At 46.4% G+C, this 12,500-nt stretch overlaps 1 protein-coding gene across 1 annotated transcript in view; it reads left to right on the top strand.

Moving 5' to 3' along the window:
• The window catches only part of LOC113803955 (metabotropic glutamate receptor 7), a 126,438-nt gene that overhangs the window by 57,448 nt on the left and 56,490 nt on the right, over positions 1-12,500 (top strand). Inside the window, exon 7 of the mRNA XM_070134486.1 lies at positions 2,242-2,469. Coding sequence (XP_069990587.1) covers positions 2,242-2,469 — 228 coding nt within the window. The remainder of the gene's footprint in view (positions 1-2,241; positions 2,470-12,500) is intronic.

The raw sequence follows: 12,500 nt of genomic DNA, 5'->3' as shown, positions 1-12,500 counted from the left end.
TCTCTCTATTCCTCTCTCTCTCTCTTTATCCCTCTCTCCCCCTCTCTATCCCTTTCTCGTCAGCGCCACGGAACAAATCTTCCACAATAGCAGATTTGGGAAGGGGTGGGAGGGGGGTGGGGGATAGGGGCACAAAGGACATGTGGGGGGAGGGGAGAGAGAGGAGGGAGAGGGAGAGGAGTGAAGGGTGTGGGAGGAGGAGGAGAATGGATGAGACATTGGCGGGAGGGAGGGAAGGAAGCAGGGAGGGAGGAGAGAAGACGATAGAGGGAGGGAGGGAAGGAGGGAGGGAGAGGGAGAGGGAGGGAGGGAGAGGGGGAGGGAGGGGGAGGGAAAGCTTTGATTGAACCATGGAGGAAATCCAAGGCCGTATGATGTCGGAACCGAAATGCGTGTGAAGGAGAGGAGGCGAGGAAAGGAGGAAGAGGAGGAGGATGAGATAGACAAGATGACTGCGCGGAGATTAGGGCAAGGAGGAGCCAAGGATTTGAGGAGATGGAAAAAACCGACGACGAAGGAGATGAAGGAGATTGAGAATAGGCGAAAGGATGAGCTTAGTGATGAGGAAATGAGACGAATGAGGATATATGTTTGTGGGGAATGGGAGATGGAGAGAGGAGATGCAAAAATGAGATAAAGTGAGGATAAAAGAAATGTGTAAGTAAAGGGAAGTGTAGATAACGAAAAAGGAATAAAAGGGTAAAGAAGAAAATTAGAACGATATATATCACAGCGAAATACGTTGTAGTGAGATGAAGTGAGAGAAAAAAAGGTCAAAAAAAATAATAAAACAAATAAAACAAAAAAAAAAGTAAAAACGAAAAAGAAATGTGTAAGTAAAAGGAGATCCAGATAACGGAATGGAATATTGCAGTGAAGAAAGAAGGAAGCATGAGAAATATTATAGAACGAAATACATTATAGCAACGACAATAGGCAAAGGGGGAATGATGTGAAAGACTGTCATGAAGACGAAGTAGAAGAATTATTATCATTATTGTTATTATTACTATCTTTATTATCATCATTATCATTATTATCATCATAACTATTGCCACCATTATCATTATTATCATCATAACTATTGCCACCATTATCATTATTATCATCATAACTATTACCATCATTATCATAATATCATCATAACTATTATATCATCATTATCATTATTAATATTATTAGTATTATCATTACTATTATCATCATTGTTATAATCATTATCATTGTTATTGCTGCTGTTGGTGTTGATATTATTATCAATATCATCATCTTTATTATCTTATCAATAATAACAATAACAATTATCATAATTATAACTATAATGATAATAACGAATGCAAAGTACAAAATGAAACCCAATGAAATTTGTGTAAGTGAAAGATGATAATAACATGTAACAAATATCATCGTGAAATCGACAACAGTGATGATAGTGATAAAGAAAACAGGGAATTACTGTGATAATAACAATAATGACGATAGCGATAAGAAAGTTGAAAGGAAACCAGTGATAGTGAGAGAAAAAAATATGTAAGAATATTTATGGGAAACAGCTTTGGGGATAAATTTTATTTGTGTCAATATAGATTATATTCCCCCTACACACACACGAAATAAATAGGGGTAAAAGAGAGATGAAAAAAGGGAAAACCAATATACCTGGAAAGAAAGGAGCGTGAAAGAGAAGGGGGGAGGGAGAAAGAGAGAGAGAGAGAGAGAGAGAGAGAGAGAGAGAGAGAGAGAGAGAGAGAGAGAGAGAGAGAGAGAGAGAGAGAGAGAGAGAGAGAGAGAGAGAGAGAGAGTGAGAGAGAGAGGTGGCTGTGAGAGAAAGAAAAAAAGGAGTGGGAAAAAGAAAAGAGAAAGAAAGAGGGGAGAGTACGAGAGAGAGATGGAGAGAGAAGGACGCAATGGAATTAATTTATGTGTGACGTAAGCACAACGTTTCGTGCAACCGAAATGAGCCTTTGGTGAGAATGGCATTATCAGCAACTTCGGGTATTTGACATTCTTCGTTTACATCGTTTTGTTTTGTTTTGTTTTGTTTTGTTTTTTCAGTGTCTTGAAGTTTATCATATCATTCATTTATTTGTAAAGCATAAACTGAATGAGCTGTAATAACATCCATGTCCAGTGGGGAGATAATTTACCTCTCTCATTATCGGAAAACCTGTCGTGCCTTTTTTCCAGGCCTAATCCTTTTGTTTTGTCGCCCTCTTTTCTAAGCCTCTTTCTTCCTGCCAGGGTTCGACGCCTACCTGCGGTCGCTGCGGCCGAAGCGGCGCGGCACGCCCTGCCTGGCGCCCGGCCCCGGCCCGGGCCTGCAGCGCAACTGCCGCAACGTGTGGTTCAAGGAGTTCTGGACGCAGCACTTCAACTGCACCTTCAGGGAGCGCCTTCCCCCCGGCAGGAAGGCGTGTACGGGCAACGAGACCATCACCCACGAGCAGGAGGGACTCGTGCCCTTCGTAGGTCAGTGCCTTCCTTTTCCAGTGTCTCAAAAAAGAAAAGAAAAAGAAAAAAAAAGTAAAAGCTCGGCGTTTCCCTTCCGTGGTATTGACGGCCGGCCCTGTCACCGCACTGCATCCGAGAGCATTCAGCATAATCCTATGCTTTCCGGAGCCGCCGTTAACATTCCTGATTGATCTATACCAAGCGTTCCAGCGCGTGCATGCCCGTTCCTACTCAGCCACAGCCATGCATGACATTAGCATAATCCGAGGCTGACTACACCAGCGACGAGCCGCGCGGGGCCCTCACAACGAGAGCGCGGGGACTGTCTCACTAAAGCATCGCAGGCAACGCGATTAGACGCAGGAGGCTCACACAGCTGTTCGACTCCCACAGATAAAGCAAAAAATGATTCCCTCGGGCCCTGGGCTCGGAACGGGAGCTCTGCCTATAAATATGAATTTCTTGATTGCTCTCCTCGCAGGCAGCCCCGAGGGAGTCAATCTTCTTGATGCTGTCACAGACGGACCGCTTACATGCATATGCCTGTCACAGTGTCAATTCACAGGCTGCCGATGTACTGCGACACATAACGTTAAGTCCAGGCCCTCTTGTACACACGCAAACATACTCAAAAGACAGAAAATTCAAGGAAGCAATCTGATAGCCTGAATAAAATAAACTACGCTCAGCAGGATAAACCAAATCAAAAGTTATTGTCATAGATTCTGAAGAAGTAAACTAGATTTAAAAAAACAAACCACGCTCTCAAAACGAATACACCACAGATTCAAAAGAAATTAAACACAAACTAAACAAAACGTAAATTACACATTGACAACAGATAAACCACACATTCCAAACTCAATCCACAGACTCCCAAAAGACACAAGCCAAGTCTTAGATGAGATAGAATACACAATAAAGACAAAAAACACGAACTCAGGAGACTCTAAGGACATAAACCACGCCCTCTCGTGATATAAACCCGCACTGAAGAGACATAATCTACATACTCGAAATATGTAAATGACAGAGCCAAGAGACATAAACTATGCATTAAAAGACAAACGCTCCCAAATGATATAAACCACAAAAACTGAAATATAAACCATGCACTCAAAAGCAATAAACCACTGACCAGAAAACATAAACCAAAGACTCAAAAGACATAAAAATCACACATTCAAATCACAGAGACCACAGACTCAAAATATAAAAACACAAACCCAGAAGATATTTAAACCACATGATTAAGAGACATAAACCATAAACCACACAATGAACATAAACCACGCCCTCAAGATACATAAACCAGACTAAACATTTCACACATAACACATAACGAATCAGACATGTAAATCACATCACATCCTGCATATGATGTAATTTACTAATAAAACCAAGCAACATTTACACCGACAACATGACCGAGTTGATCAGACATGAAAACCAACATAAATTCAGACACATTTGCGCAGACATATACACGCATCCCACTGCAAATTTGCGTTGGAAATGGAAAATATGAGAACTTTATAAAATATGCTTGTGTGTATGTTGTTTTTTTGCGTATGTGTGTGTGTGGTTAGTTAAATTCTGCTAGGAAGGGAGAGGAGAGAAAGAGTGATGAGGGAGGAGGTGAGGAGAGAAAGAGAGGAGAGGGAAGGGAAGGAGAGAAAGAGTGAGGAGGGAAGGAGAGCAGGGAGGGTGTGGGGAGAGAAGGGGAGGAGGGAGAAGGTGAGGAGAGAAAGGGAGGAGGGAGAGGGTGAGGAGGGAAGAGGAGGGAGAGGGAAGAGGAGGAGGGAGAGGTTAGGAAAGAAGGAAGAGGAGGAGGGAGGAGAGGGTGGGGAGGGGAGGGGAAGGGGTGGGGAGGGAGGAGGAACAGGGTTAGGGAGGGTGGAGAGGAGAGACAAGGGAAAGGATGAGGAAGGAAATTTTGTGAAGGAAGTGAGGGGGGGGAAGAGAGGAAGTAGACAGAAGGGAAGGGAAATGAGGGAGAGTAATGGAGAGGGGAAGGGAAAGGGTGGGGGAAGGAGGATGAGGAGAGGAAGGGAGAGGGAAAGGGAAAGAAGAGAGGAAGGGAGGGAGAGGGAAGGAAAGGGAGAAAGGGAGACGAGGGGAGGGACAAAACTGGAAGATAAAGGAAAGAGAAGAGGAAAATAGAGAGAAAGGAGGGAAAAAAGGGAAATGGGACAAAGGGAGGAGAGAGAGGAGGAAAGACGAGAAAGAAGGGGGGAGGGGATGACAGGGCGAAAGAGAGAGGGGATGAATGAGCAATCTAAAGCAAAGTAATGAAGTATCTATTTATGGAGAGTGATGCTGCACCCTCTACATGATCCCTCGACTGTGACTAGAGGGGAGGGTAAAAAAATGATGGAAAGGGGTTATGGAAATATACAGTAATGAATTAGAAAAGAATAGGAGGTAAAAAAGCGAGAAAAAGGAGAGAGAGAGAGAGAGAGAGAGAGAGAGAGAGAGAGAGAGAGAGAGAGAGAGAGAGAGAGAGAGAGAAAGAGAGAGAAGAGAATGGAGGGAGGGAGAGGGAGAGAAAGAGAGAAAGAGAGAGAGAGAGAGAGACAGGAGAGAGAGAGAGAGAGAGGAGAGAGAGAGAGAGAAACTTTAAAGGCGATTTGAAAGAAATGAAAGTGAAGGAGGAGATTCATGATTGAAATGAAGTGAATATGATATATTACATTCTCAAGGTACAATAGCAAGTATGATCACAGAAACCAATAAAGATGGTGATACAAACATTGGTAAAAACATGGATATAGATATAAATATGAATATAGCAATAGGTAAAGATACACATAGCAATACATATAGCAATATATTCAAGTATGCTTAAAATACAGATATGTTTTTATATACTATATATAGACAATAGCCATACCTTCTCACCTATACATAGGTACCGATATATCTATATAGCAATAGATAAAGATATACTTTAAAGGTAGATACATACACATAGTTATGCATATAGTCATATATTCGGGTATGCTTTAAATACAGATATGTTTTTTTTTTATATCCTATAAAGACAATTGACATACCTTCTCACCCATACATAGGTACCGATATATCTATATAGCAACAGATAAAGATATAATTTGAAGGTAGACACATACACATAGCAATGCATATAGTCATATATTCGGGTATGCTTTAAATACAGATATGTTTATTTTTATAATCTGTATAGACAATTGACATTTTCACCCATACATACGTACCGATATATCTATATAACACATCACAAAACCGGATATTATTTACGAAGTGTATATTACCGGCGAGAAGCCCCAGCCGCCACGATCAATTATTCCACTAATTGCTATATGATTATGAGGGAAGAAGGTCTAGACGCCTAATTAGAATTGGGATGTTATGAACGATGCATGCCATTACGGGTGGGCATGTGGGGGCGGGGGGGGGGAGGTGGAAGGAGGGGGAAGTGGTAGGAGGGCGCATGAGGGGGGGATGGTAGGAGGGCGCATGAGGGGGGAGAGGACGGGGGAGGGAGGAAAGGGGGAAATGGTAGGAGGGCGCATGAGGGGGGAGGGGGAAAGGAGAAGGGGGCATGGGGAGGAGGTTGGTGGGAAGGAGTTGGGGGGGAGTAAATAGGGGAGGGAGGAAGAGGTGGGACAGAGGTAGGAAGAGGAGGGGGTGAGGGATGAGTGGAAGGGGGAGAGAAGGAGGGGAAAGGTGGGAAGGAGGATAGAGTAAGGGGAGGGTCAGAGGGCAGGGAGAAGGGTCGGAGGGAGGTAAAGAGGGGTGGAGAGTGAGCGAGAGGGAGGAGGAAAAAGAGGGAGAAGAGGAAGTGGGAGTTAGTGAGGAGTAAGTGGGAGAGAGAGGAAGGATAGGGAGAGGACCGGAGTATAAATCATAAGGGGAACGAAGTAAGGGAGCGGGGGAAGGGGGATAGGAAAGGAGCGGGGAAGGGAGAGGAGGGAGTAGTTAGCAGAGAAAAGGGGGAGGAGGAGGAGGAGGAAGAAGCAAGAATAAGATGAAAGATGAAATGGAGTGAGTTGTTATTGATGGAACTGCCATTGCGATATGAATGACAGTGCTGTTATAATCATCATCATTGTTAACAAAATACCAATGTTATTATTACAATATCTTCTTCCCTCGCTTACCTAGCTTCCCCTCCCCCTTCCTCTCCCCCTCCCCCTTGTCTTTCCCTTTCTTTTTCTCCCCTCTCCCAATTCCCTCTTTATTTCCTCCTCTCTTTTCCCCCATCCGCTAACATACGTATTCATGTGTTACAGATCCACATATACCATAAATCTATTCAATATAACAACAAAAATTAAAAACTGGTAACACTTTTCTCGCTTTTCTTCTATTTCTTCCAATTCTCTCTTCCTCCCCTTTTGTTCTCTTTCACCCCAAAATCCTTAATCCAATTTACTTCTATTCCCTTTTGATTTTCATTCGCTCCTTTTATACCTCTATGTCGCTCATTCTTTCGTCGCGTTTCGTTTCTTTTTTCCTTATTCTTTCGCCACATTTCGTTTCTTTTTTTCTCATTCTTTCATCTTCATTCCTCATTTTTTTCGCCACGTTTCGTCAATTTTTTCTTATTCTTTAATTTTTATTCCTCATTGTTTCGCCACGTTTCGTTTCTTTTTTCCTCATTCTTTCATCTTTATTCCTCATTCTATCGCCACATTTCCTCGCCACTTTTCGTCATTTTTTTCTTATTCTTTAATCTTTATTCCTCATTGTTTCGCCACGCTTCGTTTCTTTTTTCCTCATTCTTTCATATTTATTCCTCATTCTATCGCAACGCTTTGTCTCTTTATTCCTCATTCTTTCACCAGATTTCCCCTCTTTTTCCCTCATTCTTTACCACATTTCCTCTCTTTTTCCCTCATTCTTTCTCCACATTTCCCCTCTTTTTCCCTCATTCTTTCGCCCTTTTTGTCTCTTTTTCCCTCATTCTTTACCACATTTCCTCTCTTTTTCCCTCATTCTTTCTCCACATTTCCCCTCTTTTTCCCTCATTCTTTCGCCCTTTTTGTCTCTTTTTCCCTCATTCTTTACCACATTTCCTCTCTTTTTCCCTCATTCTTTCTCCACATTTCCCCTCTTTTTCCCTCATTCTTTCGCCCTTTTTGTCTCTTTTTCCCTCATTCTTTCTCCACATTTCCTCCTTTTATCCCTCATTCTTTCGCCACATTTCCTCTCTTTTCCCTCATTCTTTCGCCACACTTCGTCTCTTTTTCCCTCATTCTTTCGCCATTTTTGTCTCTTTTTTCCTCATTCTTTCATCTTTATTCCTCATCCTTTCGCCACATTTCCTCTCCTTTTCCCTCATTCTTTCGCCCTCACTCATGTACTTGCGTCCTTCGTTCGAAAGATATTTTGACGGGTCTTTGCTAAGCGGAACTTCGGTATCACAGCTGATTGAAGCCCATTGCAATAGGGTTGCAGATGCTGACGTCATCAACTTCCCCCCCGGCGTTTTGGGATCAGGGAGGTATGAGGGAGGATGAGGGAGAGATAGGGAGGGTGAAGGTGGGAGAGGGAGGGTGAAGGAGAGAGAGAGGGAGGGTGAAGGAGAGAGAGGGAGGGTGAGGGAGGGATAGAGAGGGAGGGGATGAGGGAGAGAGAGGGAGGGTGAAGGAGAGAGAGGGAGGGTGAAGGAGAGAGAGGGAGGGTGAAGGTGGGAGAGGGAGGGTGAAGGAGAGAGAGAGGGAGGGTGAAGGAGAGAGAGGGAGGGTGAGGAGAGAGAGAGGGTATTGTTGAAGGGATAGAGAGGAGAAATTGAGAGAGAGAGAGGAGGTGAGAGGGATAGAGGGAGGGTGAAAGGAGAGAGGGAGGGTGAAGGAGAGAGAGGGGTGAAGGTGGGAGAGGGTGAAGGAGAGAGAGAGGGAGGGTGAAGGAGAGAGGAGATGAAGGAGAGAGGAGGGTGAAGGTGAGGAGAGGGAGGGTGAAGGAGAGGGAGCGAGGGTGAAGGAGAGAGGGGGTGAGGGAGGGTGAAGGAGAGAGAGAGGGAGGGTGGGGGATAGAGGGAGGGTGAAGGGGAGAGAGAGAGGGATTGAAGGGAGAGGGAGGGCAGAAGGAGAGAGGGAGAGAGAGAGAGGGAGGTGAGGAGGGAGGGGAGCGAGGGAGGAATGAAGAGGGAGGAGGGTGGAGGGAGAGAGGGGGAGAGGTGTGAAGGTGGGAGAGGAGGGAGAGACGAGGATGAGAAGAGGGAGGGTGAAGGGGAGAGAGAGAGAGGGAGAGGGTGAGGATAGGTGGTAGAGAGGGAGGAGGTGAAGGAGAGAGAGAGGGAGGGTGAAGGAGAGAGGGAGGGTGAGGGAGAGAGAGAGGGAGGGTGAAAAGGAAGGATGAAGAGGGAGGGTGAAGGAGAGAGGGAGAGAGGAAGGGAGAGAGAGGAGAGAGAGAGAGGGTGAGGATGTGAGAGGAAGGTGAAGGAGAGAGAGAGGAGGTGAAGGAGAGAAGAAGGGAGGGAATGAGGAGAGAGGAGGATGAAGGAGGAGAGAGAGAGAGAGGGAGAAGATGAAGGAGAGAAAGAAGAGGAGGGTGAGGAGAGGGAGGTGGAAGGGAGAGAGAGAGAGAGAGGGGGAGGGGTGAGAGAGGGAGGGTGAGGGATAGAGAGGGAGGTGAAGAGAGAGGGAGGGTGAAGGAGAGAGAGAGGGAGGGTGAAGAAGGAGAGAGAGAGAGGAGGAGTGGGAGGAGAGGGGAGGGTGAGGGAGGGATAGAGAGGGGAGGGGTGGGAAGGAGAGAGAGGGAGAGGAGGGTGAAGGTGGGAGAGGGAGGGTGAGGATGATAGAGAGGGAGGGGTGAAGGAGAGGAGAGAGGAGAGAGGGAGGGTGAGGGATAGAGAGAGGGAGGGTGAAGGAGAGAGAGAGAGGAGGGTGAAGGAGAGAGGGAGGGTGAGGAAGGGATAGAGAGGGAGGGTGAAGGAGGGAGAGGGTGGAGGAAGGAGAGAGAGAGGGAGAGAGGGTGAGGGATAGAGAGGGAGGGTGAAGGAGAGAGAGGGAGGGGTGAAGAGGAGAGAGAGAGGGAGGGTAAGGGAGGGGGTGGATGAAGGAGAGAGAGAGGGTGAAGAGAAGGGAGAGAGGGGAGGGCAGAGGAGAGAGAGAGAGAGAGGGAGGGTAAAAAGGAGAGAGGGAGGAGGGTGAAAGGGGAGAGAGAGAGGGAGGTAAGGAGATGGAGGGGGAGAGGGATGAGGAGAGAGAGAGAGGGAAGGTGGAGGAGATGGAGGGAGAGAGGGTGAAGGAAGGAGGAGGAGAGAGAGGGAGGGTAGAAGAAGGAGAAGAAGAGGGAGGGGTGAAGGAGAGAGAGGAGAGGGTGAGGGAGAGAGAGAGGGGGAGGGGTGAGGAAAGAGAGAGGGAGGGTGAAGGAGAGAGAGAGGGAGGAGGAGGAGAGAGAGAGGGAGGGTGAAGGAGAGAGAGGGAGGGTGAAGGAGGAGGAGAGGGAGAGGGTGAGGGAGAGGGATAGAGAGGGAGGGGTGGAGGAGAGAGAGAGGGAGGGTGAAGGTGGGAGAGAGGAGGGTGAGGGATAGAGAGGAGGGTGAAGAGAGAGAGGGAAAGTGGAAGAAGGAGTGAGGGATAGAGGAGGGTGAAGGAGAGAGAGGGAGAGAGGGTGAAAGAGAGAAAGAGAGAGAGAGGGAGGGTGGAAGGAGAGGGATTGGGAGAAGAGGGAGAGGAGTGAAGGAGGGAGAGGGAGAGGGAGGGGTGAAGGGAGAGAGAGGGATGGTGAAGAAGAGAGGAGAGGGAAGGAGATGGAGGGAGAGGAGATGAAGAAAGAGAGAGAAGGGAGGAGGGTGCTGTGAAGGAGGAGAGAGAGAGAGGGAGGTGGAGGGAGGAGGAGGAGAGAGAGGGAGGGTGGAGGAGATAGAGGGAGGGTGAAGAAGAAGAGAGGGAGGGTGAAGGAGAGAGAGAGAAGGAGATGGAAGGAGAGAGGGTGAAGGAAGAGAGAGGAGGGTGAGGGTGAAGGAGAGAGAGGGAGGGCGAAGGAGTGAGAGAGAGAGGGAGAAGGAGGGAGAGAAGGATGGGGAAGAAGAGAGGGAGGGTGAAGGAGAGAAGGGAGGGTGGAGGGAGAGAGAGGGAGGGTGGAAAAGGAGAGAGAGAGAGGGAGGGTGAAGGAGAGAGGGAGGGTGAGGAGGGATAGAGAGAGGGAGGGTGAAGGAGATGAGAGGGAGGGTGAAGGAGGGAGAGGGAGGGTGGAGGAGAGAGAGGGAGGGTGAAGGAGAGAGAGGGAGGGTGAAGGAGAGGGAGGGAGAGGAAGGAGAGAGGGAGAGGGTGAAGAAAGAGAGAGGAGAGAGGGTGAAGGAGAGAGAGGGCAGAGGAGAGAGAGGGAGATGGAGGAGAGGGGAAGAGAGAGAGGGAGGACAGTGAAGGAGAGGAGGAGGGTGAAGGAGATGGTGAAGAAGAGGGAGAGGGAGAGGGAAGGAGAGAGAGGAAGGTGAAGGAGAGAGAAGGTGAATAGGGAGAGGTGAAGGAGGAAAGAGAGAGAAGGGAGGGTGAGAGGAGAAGGTGAGGAGAGAGGGAGGGTAAGGAGATGGAGGAGAAGGTGAGAGAGAGGAGGGTGGGAGAGAGAGGGAGCGTGAAGGAGGGTAGAGAGGGAGAATGAGAGGAGAGAGAGAGGGAGGGTGGTGAAGGAGAGATGAGAGGGAGCGTGAAGGAGGAGCAGAGGAAGGAGAGAGAGAGGAAGGTGGAAGGAGGGAGAGGGAGGTGAAGGAGGAGAGAGAGGAGAGGTGAAGGAGTGAGAGGGAGGGTGAAAGGAGAGGAGGGAGGAGTGAGAGGAGAGCCAGATAGAGGGAGGATCCGAAGGAGTGGGAGGGAGGGTGACGGAGGGTGAGAGGAGGGAGTGAAGGAGATGAGAGGAGGGGCGAAAGGAAGGAGAGGGAGGATGATAAGGGAGTTTAAGGGAGGGTAAGGAGGTGATTATTTTTTATTCATTATTTGTCAGGATTCATAGATGACATTTTCTCATTATCGTTATTATTACTATTGCTTTAATTATGACCATCCTTCTCCTTATTAATGCCATTGCCCTTCTTCTTCCTTTCCTTCTCCTTCTTCTCTTTCTTCTTCATCTCCTTCTTCTCCTTGTTTTTCTCCTTGTCCTTATTTTTCTTCTTTTTCATGTCCTTCTTTCTTCTTCTTCTTCTTCTTCTTCTTCTTCTCCTCCTCCTCCTTGTTTTTCTCCTTCTTCTAATTCTTCTTTTACTTCTATATCCTCCTCTGTTATATTTCTCCTTATATATACTCCTCACTTCTTCTAATATTCTATTCTATTTCTTCTTTTCTCTTCCCTCTTCTTCTTCTCCTCTTTCTTCATCATCTTTTTCTCCTTCTTCTTCTCGTATTATTCTCCCTTCCAGTGTCATTATTCTTCCTCTTTCCTCTCCTTATTCTCCTTCTTCTTCTCCTTCTTCTCCTTCTTCTTCTTCTTCTTCTCCTACTTTTCCTTCTTCTTCTCCTTCTTCTCCTCCTCCTTCTCCTTCTTCATATCATAGGAGTTTACGACTCATAACTCTTTCTTCACCTCATGGATCAACAAAAAAAAAATCGACCTGTTCATATCTCCAACTTTGTTACTCATTTCCTTACACTTTATTCCTCTTTCGGCCTTCCATTTTTCATTTCTGGAAACCTATCTTCCCAGGTCAGACACGCCCCCAAACCCATGAACTCTCCTTTTCAAATTCTCTGCCTCTTCTTCATCTTCCTTCGCGATCTTATTTTTCTTATTTTTTTTTCTTTTGTTTTTCTTTTTTTCTGATTCTGCTACTTTTTGCTTTCTTCTTTCTTTTTTTATTATCGTCATCATCTTCTTATTTCTTCTTCTTTCTCCTTTTTCCATTATCGTCATCATCTACTTTTTCTTATTTCTTTTTCTTTCTTCTTCTTCCTCTTCTTCTTCTTCTCCCCCTTTTCATCCTCTTTTTCTTCCAACTTCCCTTCCTTTTTCTCATCTTGACCACCTCCTTTTCATCTTTATTTTCCTTCTTCGCCTTTTTCAACTTATTTTCATATTTGTGTCCTTCTTCTCCGTCATCTTCTTCTTCTCGGCCTCCTTCACTT

The sequence above is a fragment of the Penaeus vannamei genome, chromosome 20 (assembly GCF_042767895.1).
Source record: "Penaeus vannamei isolate JL-2024 chromosome 20, ASM4276789v1, whole genome shotgun sequence".
NCBI lineage: Eukaryota > Metazoa > Arthropoda > Malacostraca > Decapoda > Penaeidae > Penaeus > Penaeus vannamei.
Note: the sequence above shows the minus strand (reverse complement) of the source record. Positions and strands in the feature narration are given on the sequence as shown.